This window comes from Protopterus annectens, chromosome 2.part1, assembly GCF_019279795.1.
Source record: "Protopterus annectens isolate FY-2018-M chromosome 2.part1, PAN1.0, whole genome shotgun sequence".
In the NCBI taxonomy this organism is placed as follows: Eukaryota; Metazoa; Chordata; order Ceratodontiformes; family Protopteridae; genus Protopterus; species Protopterus annectens.
This window is the reverse complement of record NC_056729.1, coordinates 611010998-611035809: the sequence shown is the minus strand read 5'-3', so window position 1 is coordinate 611035809 and position 24812 is coordinate 611010998. Positions and strand designations below refer to the sequence as shown.

General features: G+C 36.8%; 1 protein-coding gene across 1 annotated transcript in view; it reads left to right on the top strand.

Annotated features, from left to right (window-relative positions):
• Positions 1-24812, top strand: part of LOC122794875 (extracellular calcium-sensing receptor-like) — a 338203-nt gene that overhangs the window by 58253 nt on the left and 255138 nt on the right. The window contains exon 2 of the mRNA XM_044063474.1: positions 20289-21134. Coding sequence (XP_043919409.1) covers positions 20289-21134 — 846 coding nt within the window. The remainder of the gene's footprint in view (positions 1-20288; positions 21135-24812) is intronic.

Genomic DNA, 24812 nt, shown 5'->3' with positions numbered 1-24812 from the left:
GGACACAACTGCCCAGAGGGGGATTGTCCCTCACAATGTGGGACAGGTGGTAACCCTGACCATTGGGCTAGACTTAGCTATTGGCGGCGTGCTAACACGATGCGTTTCGCTTCCACTTGGTATAACTATCAACACTGCAATAGAATATGGGCACATGGTTTTAAATGTCATTTTTTTGAGGGATGGGGATTCAATATTCAGCTACGTGCATTTGTGTTTGCTTCTTATTTTTGTGTTCACAAAACTGTCTTGCATGCTTTGTGTACGTTTCAGTATCCACGGACACTGACAGGTGTGATTACTGTTGGAGGCAGGCTGTAATATTCAGCATTTTAGGTTGCACGTAAACAGCCGACATGTCCACGCCTTCGTGCGGTACTTCGACACACCCCATGCACTCACGCACGTTTCCTATGCACGTGGATGTGGCGGCACCGCGCCTTCATTAATATGCATATGGCACTACTGCGCCATCTCTATGCCACACGGTCGGTGCAAACCTAACGCCATCCTTGCGCCGAGCTTCATGAATCCAGGGGAATATCTTGCCAGAAATGTACAAACTATTGCCAGGACAATCCTTACTTTTACTTTTAAAAGTATACACTATAGTCAAAGAAGATATAAGTATACCACCCTCTTGGAAATACTCATTAATATCCCCAATAATAAAGTCTGGTAAAGATGAAAAACTTTGTTCTTCATACAGGCCAATAACTTTACTAAATGTAGACTATAAAATGTTTATGGCAATTTTGGCAAATAGAATCAAACATTTTCTCCCTTTATTAGTATATGAAGATTAAATAGGCTTTATAAAAGGGAGAAATGCCTATGATAATATTAAAATAGTCCTAACATTAATTGATCATAATAAAATTTGAGACATTGACTATAGTCTCCTTGGATATCAACAGTGCCTTTGATTCCATTAACTGCAATTACCTACTTTTAGTTTTAGATGAATATAAAATTCCAACAGTTTTCAATATGCAAATTAAATCCTTATATGAAAATTCTCTAGCATATGTCAAGTTAGGATCCCATAGATCTGGACTAATTACAATTATGAAAGGGAGCCTCTTGCAAATAATGTTAGATCAGATAATAATATTAAAGGTATACAAACCATTAGAGCCTTAAACTTAAAACTGCAATTGTTTGCTGATGACATACTTTTGACTTTGTCTGACTCAAATTATTCCTTGCAAGCTCTATTTAACTCTATGTCTATCTATCAAAATATTTCTGGACTACAATTTAATGAAAATAAAACAAACAAATTTACTTTCAAACTGTAAAAGAAATTATATAAGCAAAAAAGTTCTCTAAATATATTGTAATGGATGGCAAACTTCAACATCTAGGTCTTTACTTATCAGATGACTTAAATGAGTCACTCCTATTCAACTATAATATAATATTAAATAAAATTGAACTAATGATGTCTTACTGAAACAAATGCCTATTTATAATTGAAGATAGGTTAGTTCTGATTAAATCAATAGTTTTTCCTAAGGTACTATACCTCATACAAGTCTTTTCTTTCCCTCCTCCCGGACATATTATACAAAAATATAATAAATTAATATTAGGTTTGCTATGGTTCCCAAATAAACCTTGAATTGCCCTAAACAATCACTTGATGGACTGGAAGGATGGAGGAATTAATCTACCAGATGTAGAGACATATATTCTCTTTTCTGTTGTTAAGAAAATATAACACTATGGTTAAATTTATCTTATTCTCCTATATGGAAACAAATGAATGAACAGATCTGGTTAGAATCTATGCAACCTCAGATTCAAGACCACTTGCGTATGTTATCAGATCCCCTTTACTGGATGCTTAAAGGTTATATCCTAGAAAATAAAAACATTAGAATGATTGCTAACAAAGAGGTATGTTGGAGATGTGAGATAAAATTAAAAGCCGATTGGCAACATATTTTTATGAATGTAAATGTCTCAATGTTTACTTGAGTAACATTAATTATTTTTTTTTAGACTGTCTTTAATAATAACTTTCATTTAACTGAATCACTGGTTTTATTTAATTCTGCTATACCTAAGTGTGTTCCAAAAATATATTTTCAATTCTTTGGACTCTATTAACTATAGCTGGTAAGATCATCACCATCATTTGGAAAAACATATCTTCTCCTTGCTTCAATTAATTTGAAAATCTTGCTTTGCCAGTTGGTCGCATGGAAATCTCTACTTTAAAGAATAAAACCAACAGAACCACCTCATACTATAATATCTGGATGACAGTAATGATATCGTAGAAAATGGACAAGAATATTCAATAATATGATTTATATTAAATACAATGATAAAACCACTGCATAATCTGCTTAGACACCAGTGCAAATAGTTCAATATGTTATGATGTTATATAATTTTATGGTTGTGTACTTATATTGTATTCATTTTCCTTTTTTCCTTTGCTTATATGATCAGTGATATACTGTATACTGCTTTCTTCAGTCATTGCTTAAAAGATGTTACCTTAATTAAAACAAATAAAAATATTTAAAGAAAAATAAAAGAGTATCATATGTAACTGATAATTACAAACACAAGAGAAACCTAAACCCAAGATGGCTTCTGTACTATGTGTCATATCTATTACTAACAATGATACAAGTACTTGAGTTCATCTTCTTCAACTGACCTCTCTAATCACAGTTTTCCACAGAAAATGTCTGGTGATTCATGTTCTGTTTGTGTGAAGGGAGTGATTTCCTTTTTTTTTTTCTTTTCACTTTGGTAGTGTGACCATGGAGTTGATAGATAATATGAAGGAATGGGGACAAAGTCTTCCATATGGGAGTGTAGGGGGCATGCATCCTGTAAAAAACAATATTTACGAGAATGGCATGCTGAGCTGGAAGTTCATCTAGTTTTTGTTTGGCTGAATCTTCATGACTAGTCACTTGATTGCTCATTATGCCTTTCCTCACAAAAAGTGTGTAACTAAATTGTAAATGCGGAAATATAGTTTTCTTTTAGAGGTAGATAAAAACTTTCCCTAGTAAAAATCTACCCTATAAAAATATGTTATAAACTGATTGTTGTTATGAAACCTTAAACATACAATACTTTAATGTGCATTTTTTTTGCCAAGTCTCTTAATATTACAGTTATTGATGTTAAATGTGAAACCATGACTACTGCATTAGGTATGCATTTTTGTGAGCTATATTTGAGAACTTCATCTTTTGCTGAAATAATTATGTTACTCAGTGTGCAATTATCCTCATATTTAATTATTTAGATGTCAACACAGAGAGTCTTGCTAAACACTGGGGAATAATTATTTCAAATGTTCAGATGAGGAGTTCACTGAATTTGTGGGTCTTATCCACTCTGTTTCTGGTAGCATTAAGCAGACCCTATTTAATCACAATATACCACATTTCAATGAAATTTTCATATAGGCACTGTATATTTTGTGACAACATGATCAAATGCATAAAGTCTACTGCTGTTGAGGAAAAGTGTTCTGGTGTTCATCAGTTTACCAACTGCTAAATCACATATACCATTTTTCTTTGTCCCTTACTGATGACAGCAGCTATCTTTATGCCTAAGTTGAAATTCTCATTAGTTCCAAAACTTTATATTGGTTGACTTTGGCTATGGAACAAAAAAAAACCAGGGGAAACGAGTTCTTTATTTAGGGTACCTAGTGTTTTTAACCCCCATTACATCCAGTGTTAAATGTTTTTGAAACTATGTCTGAACTCGACTTAAGGTATTTCACAAACGGACAGAAGAACTTTGTTAATAGTAAAATGAATGAAGTCAACACTACACATGAGGAAATTATAGCATTACAAACTTTGAAATCTATGAAAGTAAGGGTAGTTAAGCCAGACAAAGGTGGGGGTTTGGCCACATTCGATATAATGGATTATTCTTCAAGAATGCAGGCTTTGCTAAGCAGTGATGCTTACAGTAAAGCATCAATAAATGAAGTAAATACAGCTTACAATCGAATAAAAGGATATATAAACAATTTGTTCATAGAATCTAAAATAGACATTAATCTGTTCAATTATATGTCTATGTTATGGCCAAAAATACCTACTATGTTTGCTATTCCAAAAATCCATAAGGACTTGGTTAACCCACCAATGAGGCCACTAATTGATGGATGAGGCTCTATTACATATCCTTGTGCTAAAGTTGTTGATAGCATATTAAAAAAGTATTTATCATCTGAGCCTCAAGTCTGTAATGATTCATGGTCCTTTTTACAGAATATTAACAACTTAGACTTTGCTGTAGGGAATAATTTCCTTACTATCGATGTTAAAGAATTATACACTTCAATTCCACATGCTGAAGGCCTTGAATGAGTTAGTCTTACACTTAGAAACAAAGGGGCATCTACCCAGGAAATTTACCTCATTGAAGTCTTGTTAGACATTATATTTACCAATAATTACTTTACGTTTCAAAATGAAGTTTATCTCCAGAAACGTGGTGTAGCTATGGGCTTTCCATGTGGTGGGAGTTTTGCAACTCTCCATGTGGTGGGAGTTTTGCAAACACTGTCATGGTTTATTGGGAGAAACAATTTGTTTTCAACAACTTGTTCTACATGGCGAAAATTATCTATTATACACGGTTTCTGGATGACATCTTCATTTTGTTTTGCGGAGATGAATGCCAAGCAAAAAATTTTGTGGATTATTTAAATAGTTCAACAGATTTTCTTAAGTTTACATTTAATTTTCAATATTCTTCTATTGATTATTTAGATGTTAAATTAACTAAAGATATAGTGAATCACAGGTACACTTCCAAAATCTTTAGGAAAGATACCTATTGTAATTCATTTTTGCATTTTACTAGGTCTCACCCACTTTCTCAGAAGCGTTCGATAATAAAAGGTCAACTGATTAGGGCAGCCAAAATGGTATCACTAGAAGCTGATTTTTTGGATGAATGTAACTTATTAAGTGACATGTTTCAACAAAGAGGGTACCCTTTGAACTTTATTGTGTCACTAGTTGACGAAGTTCAACTGAAAAGATACAACGGGATAATTAACCCCATTTTAAATAAAGAAGTAGACACAAGAGAGGTTGAAGAGATGGTAGCTAGTGAAAACCATTTGGTGTTGGATTTAGATAGACATCAGACAGTCAATAATAGCACCACTAATACCTATGAGTGTAGTTTTATAACAACGTTCACTATAGATAGTGAAATAGTTAGAACCATTCTACTTAAAAATTGGGAATTAATCAAATATGATAAACTTCTGTTAGAAAAGTTGGGTAGTTCTCCGAAATTTGTTTTCAGAAGGGAAGTGAATCTTAAAAACCTCCTTGAAATGAATGAAACAACAGGCACTCATAAATTTGCTGGAATGTCCACATGCGGTAGATGCAGCATGTGTAAATTTATTGAAACAGGTAGGACATTTTCCATAAATGAGAAAATGTATGTGTTAAAGCATAAGTTGCATTGTAATTCTAAATTTGTTGTTTATATTGCTAAGTGCACATTTTGTAAGGCAGTTTATGTCGGTAAAATGGAGCGTAGACTCCGCGACAGAGTTTATGAACATACATATGCAATCGAGACAAATAAACTTGATAATGCACTAGCTAAATACACAACATAGAATAAAGGACACAAATTTATATTTAAAGCAATAGATCAGATACAGTGTGACATTAGAGGTAGCCCTTTTAATTTGCTTCTTGAAGAACGTGAACTTGCATGGCAAATAAGATTAAATGCATTTGCTAACCCTGGTTTAAATGAATCTTGTAATATTGGTTGTTTACTTAAAGAGTCTTAACAGATAACTGTTATTTATAAAACACAGCCTAGATGAATAAGACTATTGGTACTATTTGTGTAATTTTTAGGAGGAATTTATGGCTTTATTTAATTTAAAAGCAGTACGTTCATTAATAGTGTGTTTTTATTGATTTATTGTTCACGAAGTGAACTATTTTATGGGTCTTTGCAATTGTGTGAATTTTTAATGAGGTTGGATCATGTGATGTAACCTCTCATTATTTATACGTGAACTTGTGCTTTGAAATGTTGTCTGAAGAAGTTGCTTTATTGAAAGCGATGAAAAGCGCTTCAATAAACAGTTGAAAATATATTTGTAGTTCTGAGTCCTGAATCCACGGATCTTTTTTGTTTTGGTTTGCAGTATTTTTACTAGTTTGTTTTTCTTGGGTCTATATCATACAATTGAACCATCACTTCAACAAATGGCATTTCATCAGAAGTGCCATTCATCGAACCCCCCCCCCCCACACCCACGCTAATTATATATACAAACTCTGAGATCACACTATACTGGAGAAAGGGAAAGTTTCCTGATCCTTACTGTAATGTGATTTCAGTAAGAGCAGTTCAATGAATGGCATGTTTGACAAAATGCCATACAAAATGCCATTCAACAAACTAGGCTTTTGATGATAATAATAGGGACCCACCTCTGACTTCTAGTCCCACTTCTATTCCTACTTAAGCAGTTGTATTGATAAGGCAGCCTCTGTCCACACCAAATATAATGAGAAATTCAAAAAAAAAAAAAAAACATCTGCTATGGTGGGATACCCATGTAAATAAACTATATAATGAAAGATAAGAACCAAAAATCAAAAACTCAGCGCTGTATAATAAATCAACACAATAAGGAAAATAAAAATGGCACAAATAGGCTAAAGAACGATACTTAAACTTTTAATAACAACAAGTAAGCGCTTTCTTTCAGAAAGAACTTAATCAGACCTAGTTACAAAAACAGGTCTATATTAGATGAACAAATTTCATCTTAGTGAATGCTCACATGAGCGAATATTGCGGAACTCAAAACTGCAATTGTGAGATTGCGGTACAGTGAGGATGGGAATAATTGCCCTTTCCTTACTGTAGTGCGATCTCGGAGTTGGAATATATATTTAGGGAGGTGTGGGGGCACAGCCCCCCACAATTGCAGTTTTGAGTACCTGGATATTCGCTCATGTGAGCGTTCACCAAGATGAACTTTCATTCATCTAATATAGACCCATAAAAATGCATTTTTTATCAAAAATTAAATAATTATAAGATAATGCAATATCGAATATTTCTATAAATAAACTTATTTCATCTGATGAAAAGCATGAACAATTCCTTAAAACTTCATTCACTGTTTCCATTCCCTCCTCCTTGGGAATAACCGTATATAGAGAGCACACATCAGCAGTGACCAACCAGATTTCATCATTTACTCTTATTCCTTTTACACTTCATAAAATCAAAAGAGTCTTTCACATAAGATTCGGCTGTGCACACTGCTTTTTGTAAACATTTGTCTAGAAATATGGCCATGGACTCAGTTTTACTTCCCCCACTAGCTACAATAGGCCTAAAAGTGGGTTTGTCTATATTTTTATGTATCTTAGGCAGGCTGAAAAACCTCCCTAATTTTGTCTTCTTTATATCAAAATACTCTGCCAAGTCCAAATTAATTGTACTCTCCAGAAGCCATTCCTCAATAAGCGACTCTATAAAACCATAGGCCTTTTTAATTTCTGCCCAATTCACTTCAATATAACAATCAATATCACTCAAAATCTTAATAATACTTTCTTTGTAAAAAACTGTAGTCCAAGACCACTACTGCATTTCCTTTATCTGTCTTCGTTATGTAAATATTTTTATTTTTTCTCAACATCTCTAAGGCATTTCTATCTTGCATAGACATATTATAAAATACATTTTCATTTTTATTTTGCAACAAATTTCTAACTTCTTTTTCACAAGTCAATAAAAAAGCCTCTAACTCTGCTTTTAATGGCGGATTAAAAACACTTGGCTTTTTAAATTGATAATTTTACTGTAGATCCATGAAAAAAATTTTAAGTTTAGCTTCCTTACAAAGTCTCTTAATGCATTAATAGTTTACAGTATTTTAGCCCTAGAGGAAGGCACAAAATTCAAACCTTTGCTAAGTATATTAATTTGATCTAAACTTAATGTTTCAGATGAAAGATAAACTTTCTTAAAATTTAAATTATCAGTACCTTTATTTATTTCCGGAACTGTAAATTTCCTTTGTTCCCTCTGTTCTGAACATATTGTTTCTGCATTGTCTGATGGCAACAACAGTTGTGATAATCCTTCACATAAACTTGTTTGTTGTTGCTGTTATTGTATTTGCTGGAAAACTGCTTCCATTTGAAAAACTGCTTTGTCTGTTTTTTTTTCTGCCCAAGACATGGTTTCCTTGCTGCTACCTAGGCCCACATTCATTTTCCAGTGCCCCCATCTTTATGCACCTCCACATACTGAAAATCCTGCTTGCTATCTGCATTTTTCATTGTACAGTTTGTGCTGTTTTTGTTTCGTTTTTTTCTGTATATAATGAAAGAAGTTGCTTAATGGTTGTAAGAGGTCACACACATTAACAGCACATTTAAAGAAACTAGCAGAGTGCTTAAAGATATCATTAACAAGATCAAAGCTACATATGAAATTAAAATAGCCAATACAACCAAAAATAACTGCAAATCATTCTTTAACTATGTCAGGAAGTTAAGAAATGTCACCCAGCAATGCTCAGTGCAAATCCACAACAGTATTGACCCATCTGCCCCAAAGAAAATAGCTAGTATCCTAGCTAACAAATGTAATGCAAATTGTACTCGACCCACTATTATGACTATTTCAGTGAATCCACAATCCCAGTCACTCCTTTTAATTACTGTAGAAGAACTCCAATCAGACTTCTCAAAAGCCAAGAACATGTCATTCAATTTGCCTGACTATCCTAAAATCTTTAATCTAAGGCCCTGAATTCAGAGACACTTATTTTCTTCACCAATGGATCTAAATGTAATGCAAATAACAAAGGGGAAAGAGGACACCCCTGCTTGGTTCCTCTGCTCAAATAGAAACTATGACAGAGGACCCCACCCACTTTAATTTTCAGTTCCGATCCCTCATATATATCCTCCTAATCAACCTTATAATTTTTTCAGGAAATGCAAATGCTTCCATTGCCCTGCTCATAAAATACCAGCTTACTCTGCCAAATGCTTTCTCTGCATCAAAACCCACAAACAACAATGGTATTTTTTCTTCCCTCTGGATCATTAATGTTCTGTTAATGTTGGCAGATGTTTGCCTCCCCTCCACAAAACCACATTGATCCATATCTATCAGTTTTGGCATTACTTTTACCATTCTTTTAGCCATTATAGACATGAACACTTTATAATCATGGTTTAATATTGAAATGGTCCTGCATGAAGCTAGATCTAGTAGATCTTTACCCTCGATAGGTATTGCAGCTATCACTGCTTTCTTCCAGGATGTTGGTACTTCTCCTCCTCTTAAAATACTGTTAAACAAAACCTTCCAGCTCTTTATCAGTTTTTTCCCTCCTAGCTTCCAAACTTCCACAGGAATACTATCTATTCCTGGGGGCTTTCCTGTAGACTGGTTATATATCACCACTTTTATCTCATCTTCTCCTATCCTTACCATTAGTAATTGAGTCTGATCTACCTCTAACTTTGGTATATTTACTTCTTCCATAAACACTTCCATTTGTATCTTTTCTTGATTTCCATATTTCTCTGCTTTATACAGACTTTCATAGAATTTCTGAAATATAAATAATATCGCTACAAGATCTCTTGTTACCTTCCTTGTTATAGGCTCCCTAAGCTTGGTGACAGCCTTTTCTACTTTCTGTTGCCTGAGTTGTTGTGCTAAAAGTTGTTGTGCTCTAGTGTTGTTATTAAAAAGCAGTTGCTTAACAGCAGTCTTTCTAAACTCGTGAATATTATCGAGGTAATCCCTTATTTTCTGCTTAGCATTCTGAAGTTGATCCTCTTCTTGTTCTGTGAGAGTCCCCCTAGTCTGCAATACTTTAACATTTGTTAACCACTCTAAATAATTCTTACTTTTTAACCAAAACTCCCTTTCTTTTATTTCCATCCTATTTTTAAAGTCCATCTTAATTTAAACCCAGCCACTGGGGATGCACAAGCCAGTGCATTTCTTTGTGCCTGTCCCAAGCCCGGATAAATGGGGAGGGTTGCATCAGGAAGGGCATCCAGTGTAAGAATTCTGCCACATCACTTATGGCGCAAAAATGTCATATTTCCATACCGGATTGGTTGAGGCCCGGGTTAACAATGACCACCACCAGTACTGTTAGCCAATAGGGTGCTGGCGGAAATTGGACTACTGTTGGCTGAAGGAGAAGAGGAGGGCGAAGGCATGCCCGAAGGCAGGAAGAGAGGAGGAAGGTTAGGAGTGTAGCAGTGAGGGTAGGAACTTTGAATGTTGGCAGTATGACTGGTATAGGAAGAGAGCTAGCTGATATGATGGAGAGAAGGAAGGTTGATATATTGTGCGTGCAAGAGACCAGATGTCAGGGAAGTAAGGCCAGGTGTTTAGGAAACAGGGTCAAATTGTTCTATCATGGTATGGATGGCAGGAGAAATGGGGTAGTGGTTATACTAAAGGAACAATATGCCAAGAGTGTTTTAGACGTGAAGAGAGTGTCTGACAGAGTGATGTTTATGAAGCTCGAAAGTGATGGTGTAATGATGAATGTTGTTAGTGCATATGCTCCACAAGTTGGGTGTGCGATGGATGAGAAAGAGAAATTTTGGAGTGAGTTGGATGAAGTTGTGGTGAGTGTACCCAAGGGTGAGAGACTAGTGATTGGAGCGAACTTTAATGGGCATGTTGGTGAAGTGAACAGAGGGGATGAGGAAGTGATGGGTAGGTATGGTGTTAAGGAGAGGAATGCAGAAGGTCAGATGATTGTGGATTTTGTGAAAAGGATGGACATGGCTGTGGTGAATGTGTATTTTAAGAAGAGGGAGGAGCATAGGGTGATGTACAAGAGTGGAGGAAGATGCACACAGGTGGATTATATCCTATGTAGGAGGGCCAGTCTGAAGGAGATTGGAGACTGTAAAGTGGTGGCAGGGGAAAGTGTAGTTAAGCAGCATAGACTGGTGGTCTATAGGATGACGTTGGTGATCAAGAAGAGGAGGAGGAGTGTGAAAGCAGTGCCAAGGATTAAATGGTGGAAGTTAATAAAGGGTGATTGTCAAGTGGAGTTTAGGGAAGAGTTAAGACAGGCACTGGGAGGCAGTGGAAAGTTACCGAATAGCTGGGTAACTACAGCAGAACTAGTAAGGGAGACTGCTAGAAAGGTGCTTGATGTGACATCTGGACAGAGGAAGGAGGATAAGGAGACCTGGTGGTGGAATGAGGAAGTACAGGAGAGTATACAGAGGAAGAGGCTGGTGAAGAAGAAGTGGGATTGTCAAACAGATGAAGAAAGTAGACATGAGTATAAGGAGATGAGGTGCATGGCAAAGACAGAGGTGGCGAAAGCTAAGGATAAGGCGTATGGGGAGTTGTATGAGAGATTGGACACTAAAGAGGGAGAAAAGGACCTGTACCGATTGGCTAGACAGAGGGACAGAGCTGGGAAAGATGTGCAGCAAGTAAGAGTGATAAAGGATAGTGAGGGAAATGTACTCACAAGAGAGGAGAGTGTGTTGAGTAGATGGAAAGAGTATTTTGAGAGGCTAATGAATCAAGAGAATGAGAGAGAGAGAAGGTTGGATGATGTGGGGATAGTGAAACATATTAGCAAGGAGGAAGTAAGGACAGCTATGAAGAGGATGAAGAATGGAAAGGCTGTTGGCCCAGATGACATACCAATGGAAGCATGGAGGTGCTTAGGAGAAATGGCAGTGGAATTTTTAAGTAGATTGTTTAATGAAATTTTGGAAAGTCAGAGGATGCCTGAGGAGTGGAGAAAAAGTGTTTTGGTACCTATCTTTAAGAATAAGGGTGATGTGCAGAGCTGCAGTAACTACAGAGGGATAAAACTGATCAGTCACAGCTTGAAGTTATGGGAAAGAGTAGTAGAAGCTAGGTTAAGAAGGGAGGTGATGATTAGTGATCAGCAGTATGGTTTCATGCCAGGAAATAGCACTACAGATGCAATGTTTGCTCTGAGAGTGTTATTGGAGAAATACAGAGAAGGTCAGAAGGAGTTGCATTGTGTCTTTGTAGACTTGGAGAAAGCATATGACAGGGTGCCTAGAGAAGAGTTGTGGTATTGTATGAGGAAGTCGGGAGTGGCAGAGAAGTATGTAAGAGTAGTACAGGATATGTACGAGGGTAGTGTGACAGTGGTGAGGACTAAGGGAGTGACAGATCCATTTAAGGTGGAGGTGGGATTACATCAAGGATCAGCTCTGAGTCCTTTCTTATTTGCAATGGTGATGGACAGGTTGACAGATGAGATCAGATAGGAGGCCCCGTGGACTATGATGTTTGCAGATGACATTGTGATCTGTAGTGAGAGTAGGAATCAGGTTGAGGAGACTCTGGAGAGGTGGAGATATGCTCTAGAGAGCAAGGAATGAAGGTCAGCAGGGCTAAGACAGAATATATGTGTGTAAATGAGAGAGATGGTAGAGGAATGGTGAGGATGCAGGGAGTAGAGGTGGTAAAGGTGGACGAGTTTAAGAACTTGGGATCAACAGTTCAGAGTAATGGTGAATGTGGAAGAGAGGTGAAGAAGAGAGTACAGGCAGGGTGGAATGGGTGGAGAAGAGTGTCAGGAGTGATTTGTGACAGACGGGTACCAGTAAGAGTGAAAGGGAAGGTCTAAAAGAGGGTAGTGAGACCAGCTATGTTATATGGGTTGAAGACAGTGGCATTGACAAAAAGGCAGGAGTCAGGGCTGGCTGTGGCAGAGTTAAAGATGTTAAGATTTGCACTCGGTGTGACTAGGATGGATAGGATTAGGAATCAGTATATTAGATGGTCAGCTCATGTTGGACAGTTTGGAGACAAAGCAAGAGAGACGAGTTTGCGTTGGTTTGGACATATGCTGAGGAGGGATGCTGGGTATATTGGGAAAAAGATGCTAAGGATGGAGCTGCCAGGTAAGAGGAAAAGAGGAAGACCTAAGATAAGTTTTATGGACGTGGTGAGAGAGGACATGCAGGTGGTTGGTGTGACAGAGCAAGATGCAGAGGATAGGAAGAAATGGAAAGAGATGATCCGCTGTGGTGACCCCTAATGGGAAAAGCCGAAAGATGATGATGATGATCTTAATTTTATCTCACTCCCTATCTATATCATCAGAAGAAATTTCTATCCTCTCATATAGCTCCTGAATAATCTCCACTACCCATTCCTTAAATTACTTTTTTTCAACAGATAGGTGGGAAAATGTCAGTGTCTCATTTTTTATTTCATTACCCTTTGTTTTTATTTTAGGTATTATTGGCACATGATCTGAAATAGCTATTGGGTGTGTAGCAAAACCTTCAATTAAATGTGCATGTTCCTGTGAAATGTAAATTCTGTCTAACCTAGCCCAGTTTTTAAATCTTGGGGAATACTATGTAAATTCACTCTGAACTCCTGTTACTGAATTCACATATTCCATGCCAAATATTTTTCATAAATTTCTTCAAAAATCTACCCTCTTTTGTTATACATTCCCTTCTGGGCCCCCCAGACACATCTTCACTGTTACAAATCAAATTACACCTCCCAAGTAATATTCCTTGCAGAAAACTGATTATTTCTCCTATAATTTTTTTAAGCTCCATTATAACAGTTTTAAGTGAACTACAAATACATGCCAGTGTAATCCTCCTCCCATGCCAGTAGCCCCTTAGCACTATAAATCTGCTATTATTATCTTTTTTTATCCTCTTCTATCACTACTGGAGCTTGTCTTGCAATTAATATAAGTAGGCCTCTTTTCCTTTGTCCCAGTATTCCACTGAATAATCATCTTGAAAACCTTTCTTTATCAAATTCACATGTTCAGTTCTTTCCAAGTGTGTCTTCTGTAACATGACTATTTGCACTCTACATTTTTTAATATAGTTTACTACTCTTTCCTTTTTGTATTTATTTGTGAGCCCATTGACATTTAAAGACATTACAGAAAGCATCATTATATTAAAATGTTTTTATTCCCACCTTTTATATATAGCATAGCACCTTTTTTGTTAAATATCTCGTTCCAGCTTTTGTGTTATGTGCTTACACTGTTTGGCAGTTAAACTTTTATGCAGTTTCTTGTTTTATCCATTTAAGCTTATGTCATATCTTACAAAACGTTTTGTTTAATTGAAAGCCCTCAAAAAAAAAAAAAAAACAAACAACCCCCTCTACCTCTGAAAAAAATATTAACTTAAACACTTACACACAAATGTGTTATATATTTGTTTTAAATTATTGTTGCATAGATAATATATTAAGACTAATGTTTAACAATTCATTTATAACCCCCTTTTCCCCTTACTGCACATGGGGTTGGGGTATCACATCAACAATGACTATAATCTAGAGCCATTGTTTATATCATCTGGAAGCTTTGCCTGCCATGGTTATTCTCCTGTACCACACACACACACACACACACACACACACACACACACACACACACACACACACACACACACAAACATGTGTGTGTGTGTGTGTGTGTGTGTGTGTGTGTGTGTGTGTGTGTGTGTGTGTGTGTGTGTGTGTGTATGATGTGTGTGTAAGTGTGGGTGTATTTGGGGGTATCTCTCTCTCTCTCTCTCTCTATATATATATATATATATATATATATATATATATTTATGTAAGTTTGTGTATAAAAATATGTAGCCCCCACCCACCTTCCTCATGTGTTCTATCCCTAACCCGGACCCTATCCCTGTCCCTAATTCTAACCCTTCACAAGACATTGCTAAAAACCCTTTCCCTAACAATACCACTACCGAGATGATACTTGATTTTGGTTTTGTAGCTTGGGTTTATAATACAGGTCTTTTTTAGTTGGATAGAATTATTCAATGTTTTGTGATTCAGTATTAGTATTATTTACTGATTTATGCATTCAGTCTTTTTTTCAGTCATTTTGAGGTTCAGTGTTTTGAGCATTAGATATTTCATTCCATTTTATATATATGTGTGGATCTAATTCACATGACTGAAAACTCAAAATACTGAATTTCATTTGACTGAGACCACAACGCCTAATTTTCAAAGTACCGAAAACACATTTGACTGAGTCTCATTATACTGAAAGCTTACAATGCTGAATTTCAAAATACTGAATTTTAAGCCACAGGCATGCACACATAACACCACCAATGACTAACTCTTTCCAAAACTTAAAAACTACTTACTTACCCTCTTAACAGAAACCGGACAACATAAAATAAAAATATGTGGGGGGCTTTGCCCCCCATAGCCCCCATTGTGGAAGGCTGCACCCCCATACCCAACCAGCTATATATACTAACTTCAAGATCAAACTACAGTGTGGAAAAGGGGATATACCTTTTACTTACCCTACAGTACTGTACACACTGCCACTACTGCTAGGGGCGCACAAAAGGTCCTCCATATTACTTTAGATACTTCCCATAAAAACGTAGAGAGAAATACCCACATTTTGAAACACTACAACACTACTTTCTATGCTACTATCGGTATTCTGACAGTCAGAACTTTAAGTTGCAGTAATGTTTTTTTTTTAGCACAAGCAAGTCACAGATGAAGGGAAAGGTTTGCTATCAAATGTGCAATGAACAAAACAAAAAACATGCAATACAGAGAAAAACATCACCGAACAAGGAAAGCTGAACAGGTCAGTATGTTGAATCACATGCCGATTATTCAATCCGGCATTATTCAACATGCCATTTACCCTACACCTGTCAGAACAGTAACTGCAGCTCTGATTGTGAGCAGTACGAATGCACTGCACAACACTAAACTTTACGTTTTTGCAGGAGGGCAATCGCCCCTGCACCCCACTCCCCTCCCTGCCATGGGGGGCTGCTCCCTCCACATCCCATGCAATTTATATATTTCGAACTCTGAGATTACACTAGAGGTAAATTTCCTGATCTGTACTGTACCGCAATCTCTACTGACAACACCGACCACATATGTGTGAATGCACAGTTCAGTCACTGACTTGGACCTTGCACACCTGAAGGTCGACGACATGAGATTCAGCCAACCGGAATTCTGCATCCTGTGGTCGCTGAACCTTCACCTGTAATTTTGATAGTAAACCGAAGGGAAACATATCACATCTATGGCTTAAAATTCAGTATTTTGAAATTCAGCATTGTAAGCTTTCAGTATAATGAGACTCAGTCAAATGAGTTTTCAGTATTTTGAAAATTAAGTATTGTGGTCTCAGTCAAATTAAATTTGGTATTTTGAGTTTTCAGTCATGTGAAGTAGACCCATATATATATATGTGTGTGTGTGCGTGTGTGTGTGTGTGTGTGTGTGTGTGTGTGTGTGTGTGTGTGTGTGTGTGTGTGTGTATGTTTGTGTGTATAAATATATATATATTCATATATATATATATATATATATATATATATATATATATATATATATATATATTTATATATATATATATAGAGAGAGAGAGAGAGAGAGAGAATTATATATATATATATATATATATATATATATATGTGTGTGTGTGTGTGTGTGTGTGTGTGTGTAAGCATTATAATAAGTGAAACCTTCGAATGGTGATGTCTGTTTTGTTAACATACTTTGTTCGTCAAAAACAGATGGTTGACAGGTGTAAGATAACAACAATCTCCAAGGTTTGGGAAGATACGCTTTCCGTGGGGATAATGCAATTATGGGTGGGGGGTGCAGGGTGGCTTACCCCTTGTAAAAAAAAGGTACATTTCTTTTCCATGGTCTGCTGTTATGCCTCAGAGCATGCATGTTAGTGTACCAATCTTTTTTTTTCAGCCTTTTACAGACAATGTTTTTAGTGTCAGTCTTCTGAAATTTAAACTAACTTTTGCAGATCTCTTTCTCTAGATATATTTATATCTATCTATCTATCTATCTATCTATCTATCTATCTATCTATCTATCTATCTATCTATCTATCTATCTGTCTGTCTGTCTGTCTATCTATCTATCTACCTACCTATCTATCTATCTATCTATCTATCTATCTATCTATCTATCTATCTATCTATCTCTATAGATAGATAGATAGATATAGATATATGTGGGAGTACTTGAGTTGGTTGATCAAGTGTGTGGTCGACACCTGTTAGTTGACCGCAGTTGATCACCTAAGCAGCTGGTCAACAGATGTGTGAGATTGCACAATTTGCAGGGTTGGGTAATATACCCTTTCCCCAATTATATGCGGTCTCAAAGTTAATGAATTAGCAGGAGATGTGGGAGTGCAGCCCCCCACAAGTGGGTAGCAGGATGAACTTGCCCCTGCAAAAAATAATGTCTTGTGATTTTTTTTTTTGAGAATTTGCATGTATTAAGGTTGTTTCCTGCTGCATATCTACCAGCATGTTGATCTTGGTGTTTTTGATTCTATTAGGCTGATGTTTTACAGTCAACTTCCTGTGTATTCAACCAGCTATAATGAACGTGTGTGTGTGTGTGTGTGTGTGTGTGTGTGTGTGTGTGTGTGTGTGTGTGTGTGTGTGTGTGTGTGTGTGTGTGTATATATATATATATATATATATATCCACATTGAGAGAGAGGGATTGGCATCAATGCCAATCTAATAAACCTTCCATCATAGTAAATAAAATAAATTCCTCACCACAGAGAGTGTTGACATCTATTCAGTTACCGAGACATAGTTTAAAGCAGTGAAATGCCCCCCAGAAGTACAAGGCTATAATGCCTTCCGTATATTTATACCAGCTACCACACAAGAAAGGACAAGATGTGGAAGTATATCAATCTATATGAAAAGTAAGCACACCTCAAGATTGGGTCAGACAATATGACTTGCATGAGCCATTCCATGTCCAACTATCCTTAAGTAAAGTCCAATACCATATCCTTGCTTGCTATTTGTTGCCATCTATGACCCAGGATAACTATCCCACATACTTGAATACACTGGACTCAGTCACATTTCAGAACACCATATTCATGGGTGATTTCAACTATTCCATCAAAATCTTGGATACATATACAATCACTAACATGTAGGCTCAAAGATTTCTGGACTTTGTCATTGCAAACACCATGGAACAGCTAGTCTGCACACCTACTAGGGATGAAAATATTCTGGATCTGGTACTCACATATATGAGGGAACATTGCACCCTGTTTGTGTAATGTCCTTAATGGACAGATCAGAACACAAAGTGGTTACCTTTGAAATAAATATAATGGCTGAACTCCCAGTAACCCCCAGTACCGTTAAGAACTTTGCCAAGGCTAACTATCTCCTATTAAGTGATGGCATAGCTAAATTCCAAGGCTCCTAAAACTCAGAGAACATAGTGGTCTACGTGGGAGTATTTATAGAAATCCTGTGTAAGCATGTAAATAGCTGTATAGAAACAGCAGTACCAAACCAAAATAAACTTAGAACAGAATCCAAAACAAGCCCCCTTGGTGGATCCCCCAGTATAAATAAGTTGTACAACAAAAGAAAGAAAATCCTGTCCAAAAATAGGAAGGGTTATGCAAAAAAAACTTCCTCATCTGTCTAAACAAGCTACTCTGAGGACTAATCAAGTCCACCAAAGCCAACTTTGAGGCAAAAATAACCTCCTAGGCTAAGGATAATCATAATGCATTTTTCAGTTATGTATGCTACTTTAAGGGAGCACCCAACAGTGTGCTGAACTAATAGTAAATGGAAATTCTTATACTGAACTGGGGGGTGTAGCCAATAGATTTAGCTCCAGTTTCGCCCCTTTCTCACCCCAAGTTCCCACTCAGGAAATGCCGGCTACCATTTCTCTCCCAACTACCGCTAAAGAACAAGTCCTCACTCACCCTGTATAGCTAAAAACACTGCTTCATTGGGTCCTGATAATATCCCAGGATGCCTACTAAATAGCTTGAAACATGACCTGTCAGGGCCAGCTAGAATCTCTATTCAACCACAGCCTCCAGACAGGCTTCATCCCTAGGGAATGGAGGACTGTAATGGTCATCACTCTACACAAAGGCAGACCATCAACAGACCCAGGGAACTACAGACTGATACTTTGACTAATCTAATATGGAATGCCATGGAAAGAATTATTGTGAACCTGATAAAGAAAGACACGGGAACTCTGCAAACACTGGCCCCATCCAGTTTCAGTTTTATCAAGGGCAGGTCATGCCTAATTAACTTGGTAGATTTCTTCGAGAAGGACACTAGAGCCATGGACAAGGATAAAATGGTACATGCTGCCTACCTTGACCTGGCAAAGACATTTTACACAGTATCTCACTCAGGAATTATAGACAAAGATAGGACACATGAACCTAGGATGGTGGAATCCATTTCCACCAAGAGGACTATTATTAGTGGTGTCCCAAAGGGCTCAGTACTGGGACCTCTCCTGTTTGGAATATTTTACTCTGAAGAAAAGGCCAAGATAGATGACTTTTGGCTGAGCAATCTGCTGATGACTGTAAGCTGGGTGTCATGAGTAAGGGTAGAAGGGATCAGGAGATTGGCTAATAGATGGATGCAAATGCAGCATTACTGCAGGCATTAAAATGGTCCAGTCAGTCTATGTCTCTACTCTCAGCTATGGCCATAATATCTAAGTAGTGACTAAAACAATAAAGACACAGAAACAATCACCAGAAATGACATTCCTTTTTAGGATGGCACAGTTCACTATCTAGGACAGAGAAAGGAGCTCTGCAATCCCCAAATACCTTGCAGTAAAACCACTGCTTCTCAAGATTGAAATGAGCCAGGTGAGTGATATGAGCATCTTATGAGGATGTCCCCTAGGTGTACCAAGCTCAGCCCATGAAAAGCAGGTTCTAAGGTAGACCCAGAATACAGTGAAATTATGATATCTCAGAGCTGGCCTGGAAATGTGTAGGTATCACCTAGGATGAAGTGGAATCTATTGCTGGGAATAGGGAAGTCTGGTCTTTACTGCTCAGCTTGCTATCACTACCATCCTCATCAGAACAGGCACTTTAGAAAAATGTTATGTATGAACAGATGGATGTATTACACAGAGCACTGATTACAAGTGGAAATGACTTGTATATAGAAAATGTTTGGTGAGAACATGGTTATTGTACAAGGTAAGTTTAAATGTAGTACATACTGACATTTCCAAATGACATTAGGTTATGCCGTAGATCACCATTACCAGTTTACCGTGGGATGTTGATACATTTATTTCTTATAAAACTGCATAATATGCCTGCTGATTCTGAAGTCAGCCCGCTTAAGTTTATATGCTTTTTTACAGATTAGCCATGGATCAGTGATTTCTTCTTTAAGTGACAAAATCCAGTTCCCTTCTTTTTTACGTACTGTACCCAATTATCTGTTTCCAGATAGTGGAGTTGCAAAGTTACTTTGGCACTTAGGGTGGACGTGGGTAGGAATTTTAACTATAGATAATGAGATGGGTGAGTTTGGTGGCCAGTATTTAAAAATGGAAATTTTAAGATTGGGAACATGTGTTGATTTTATGGAAAGAGTTCATGTTCAGCATTCCAAGGAACGACTTTTGAAAGTTGTTGAATTAGTCAAGATATCTACAGTAAATGTTATAATTATAAACAGTGATGAAATCCATGCAAGGGCATTCCTCGAAGCTCTTTATTTACAAGACATTACTGGGAAAGTGTTATTGTTCACAGCTGCCTTTACAGTCACACCGGGTCTTTTACCAAAGGAAGCTAGAATCATAATGAATAACACTTTAGGACTCATTCCCTTCTCAGGAACCATGCCTGGCTTTAAAAACTTCCTCCGGGGACTGAATCCTTCAACATCCAAGGATGATATTTTTATGAAACCATTCTGGGAGAAAGTGTTTGCTTGTAAATGGCAGGAGAACAAAAGTTCTGTTGCAGCAACTCCACATGAGATAAATACTGAAAGTGCATTCTGCACAGGCATTGAAATGGTAGATGAAACAATCATTGATTATTTTGAATTAAATGATCTCAGTTACACCTATCATGCTTATCTTGCAGTTTATGCATACGCCTCTGCACTGAGCAACATAATTTCATGCAGTTCTGGTAATAACAAAACATGTTCTCCTGGAGACAGGGCTAGAATTAATGACATTCAACCTTGGCAGGTATAGTATAACATTTCAGAATGAATAATGACTATCCAAAATAGTATAGCCTGCGAATGCAGACCAAAGTTTATAATACATTGTTTTTTTATGTTTGTTTACAGGCATATTTGTGTGAATGACAATTTTTGCATTTGTCAAGGGTATATAGTCTGTAAGAAATAATAATAAAAACTAAATTACTGTCATTAAAATGTGTTCATGGGCCAAGTTCAGAAAAATGTTTAACCACCTAATACAACAACCACATTAATTTGATTCATAAAACTCACTAAATAACGCAATATGTGGTAAGTTCCTGACACATAAAATTATTTTAAAAGACTGATGGTCCCAGCTGCCTATTGCAGATGAATAAAGATATTATTTCTTGGCAGTGGCAGATCAAGGTACCTAGCTGGTAGGGCATGTAGGACATGTGAAAAAAAATCATGCCAATAAAGTATCAAATACATGATGCATGGTAACAACTCACCCACAATCCACTGTTAAAAATGAACGACCATTTCCCTTTGAAAAAACAAGGAATGTCATAATCTTACAAACCCCGGCAAATGTTCACAGCACGGAAAAACTACTAAATTTTCATGCTCAAGGGATTATGGTTTTGATGAAGTGTTGGTATGCTACAGTGTAACAAGTCAAAGGTGTCGTTAACAACACAACAGAGGTTAGAAAATGCCATGCACAAAGATATTTGTGTCTTGGTTGAGAGAGAAAAAAATGTCATTAACCCAAATTCAAGAACAAACAAAGTCATAGCTATTTCACATGCCTCTGAACTGTTCAGATTTTTGCAGAATGTCTGGATTTTACCTCATATTTTTGGTCTCTTCCTCAGTTTGTGGTTTTCTGGCTAATCACTGAGAATTTGAAGTAATTAAATAACAACAGACATTTTAGTTTCAGCCTTCATATCCTTCAAAATGTGTGCTAATACAAAATCTGTTATTCTAACAGCTTTCTAAATTTATAAGAGCAATAATTAAAAACGGTCTCTATGTTTGGGTATTTGCCCCCCCCCCCCACACACACCATTATTTTTGGCTTTTCTGGGCTTCTTGAGAGGTATTTTGTTCTGTGCTGCAATATAAAGAAATATTTTTAAAGCAAATATAGAACATGTTCCCAGCATTCAAGTTGAAACACATCTTTCCACTGCAGACATTGATGAACAGTAAAGTAGTTTAAATGTCTATTAAAAGTGCTTTGAATCAGAAGTAACAGTGGTCATTTAACAGCTCCTGGGTTACAATGTTAGTTTTGACACCTCAGGAAGGATGGGGGAGAGGGTCTATTATCACTGGACTAAAAACTAGAAAGCCTTAAAACATGCAGTTAGCTACTTTATTTTGTTAAGCATCTACAACTAAGAGGTCAATGTTGCTCTGAGGACACACATCGGAGTAATTTGAGTAAAACAGTGAGAATGAAAATAGGTTCCAAAAGTTGTATAAGATACCCATGACTCACACTACCATCATTCTATTTACATGGAAGATGAAACACTGATTTCCTTATGTCTAGTATGACTCATATAAAGTGGGCTTAAAGTGGATTATGGGGAAAAAACCTCCAAGATCACTTTATAGTGGCAGGAACATTGAGAGATATAATAATCATAACATTGACCACTTGATGATTCTGATGCATTAAAGTAGTGAAGAGTACAAAGGTATAATGAAATAGCTGGGATATAATAATAACCATTATTTAAACTCTTCTTGTATGGGTTAGTCCCACTAGACCAATGGCCTCTTTTCAGGAGACACCCAAGATGGTATTCATACTGACTAAGGGAAATGTGGCCAGGACACTTTGGAACTTTCCCTACCCTTTTTGATAAATGCCCTGGGATATTTTACATGTGCCTGAGCTACCACCAACTCAGGCAGATGGGGTCTTGGTTTAATGTCCCATCTTAAGGATGGTAGACCTAGGAGTACAGCACTCATGTTATGCTCCACTGCAGTGTCAGTATTGGAAAATTAATCCAGTTCCTGGTGTCAGAACAGAACCCACAGCTTTCTGCACCAAAGCTAAATGTGCAACCTGTTGATCTACCAAAGCTATGAATGCACTTGCAAGCTTTCCAGCTCACTCCAAGGAGAACATTACTAATAAAGACAAAAACTGTCAATAGCACATAAATAATTCACATCTGATTGTTTTGGGGGTAGCACCATACCTTTGAACTGATTTGGTCAAGAATTTCAGAGAAAGTCAAAAATAGTGTGTGTGTGCGTGTGTGTGTGTGTGTGTGTGTGTGTGTGTGTGTGTGTGTGTGTGTGTGTGTGTGTGTGTGTGTGTGGGGGGGGGTGATCAGGAACAATTTTTACATATTACCCTAATTCACTTAAAAAATGAATAGAACAACACGTTACAGCACTATGCATTTTTTGAGCAATAAGAAGTATAAAACTCTGACTGGCATTGGTGATTGACTGTAATCATGATTAATTTACCAGAAAATCAAAAACGTGAACCAAAAAAGCTAAAGACAACTGCAGAAATCAAAAATGTTATGAGGGACAGGAGAAACATTTAAAGCAAAATCAGTAACAATTCTGCAAAAATAAGGACAGTTAAGAGATATGAGTAGTACACAAAAGGGAATGTCTGCTCACAATAACTGATTCCAGGATTTGAATACTTTCTTAGATGTGTGGGACTTTAAACAAAACAGGTATAATTTCTGAATGCTATTTTAACTACCTGTGAACAAGTCATAACAGAAGAATTTAAACATTTGTAGTTTTAGTGACTGAGACATTTAAAATGACATATGATTAAATTCTTAAGATGGCTTATATTTATATAACTTTGGGAAATTTAGCCAGAATATCAGAATTTCCACTACTCTTTTTGATAGGTGCTGTGGTATTTATACTACTATCAGAAAGTTGACCAGGGCATCAGGGAATTTCCCCTACTCATTAGGAGAGTGCTTGTTCTAATCCTAGCACAGTGGCAGCTGGGAGAACAGCACTCAAGGAGATCCAATATGGTGGATAGTACAGAGGCAAATACTGGTGAGGTTTTTTGGAGGCATTATAAGATTCTGAGGAGCTGTTTCAACAAAGTTTGCATGTTTCATTGGAAGCAAATGCTCAAAACAATGATGGATGTTTTATTACAACCCGCCAGTCAGGAGGGCTGTGGAACAATATTTTGGGAGAATTGTTGTTGCAGAGTGAACAGGAGAGTGGAAAATATGTTTCATGTGGTGAAATTATAGACAAAATCCAATCAGAGGAATTGCAAGCCATTTTAAAAGAAGATTGGCAGACAATGAAATCATATGCTAAGACTGTTAAGAAATCTGCATGGAAAGTGATAAGACATGAACAGAGGAAGGGAAGTATCAACAACTAAAGGAAATTCATGGTAAGAATTCAGAACAAAGAAAGAAAAAGAAATGCACAGCTATGACATTTGGGATAATTTAATGGTCCCTTAGGATTGAAAGCTCATGAGGTAAAAGCTTTTATTTTTATTCATAAACAGACATTTTATGACATTATTTTTGACTGGTTCTGCTCTGGAAAGTTTTTTTGGGGAGTATGAAAAGGAAAAGAATTCTAATATATGGAACTCTTCTGTGGCTAACACATTTCACAGAGAAACAAAAAAGGAAATACATATTCAATTTCAAACTGAAGTTGAAATATAGACTTT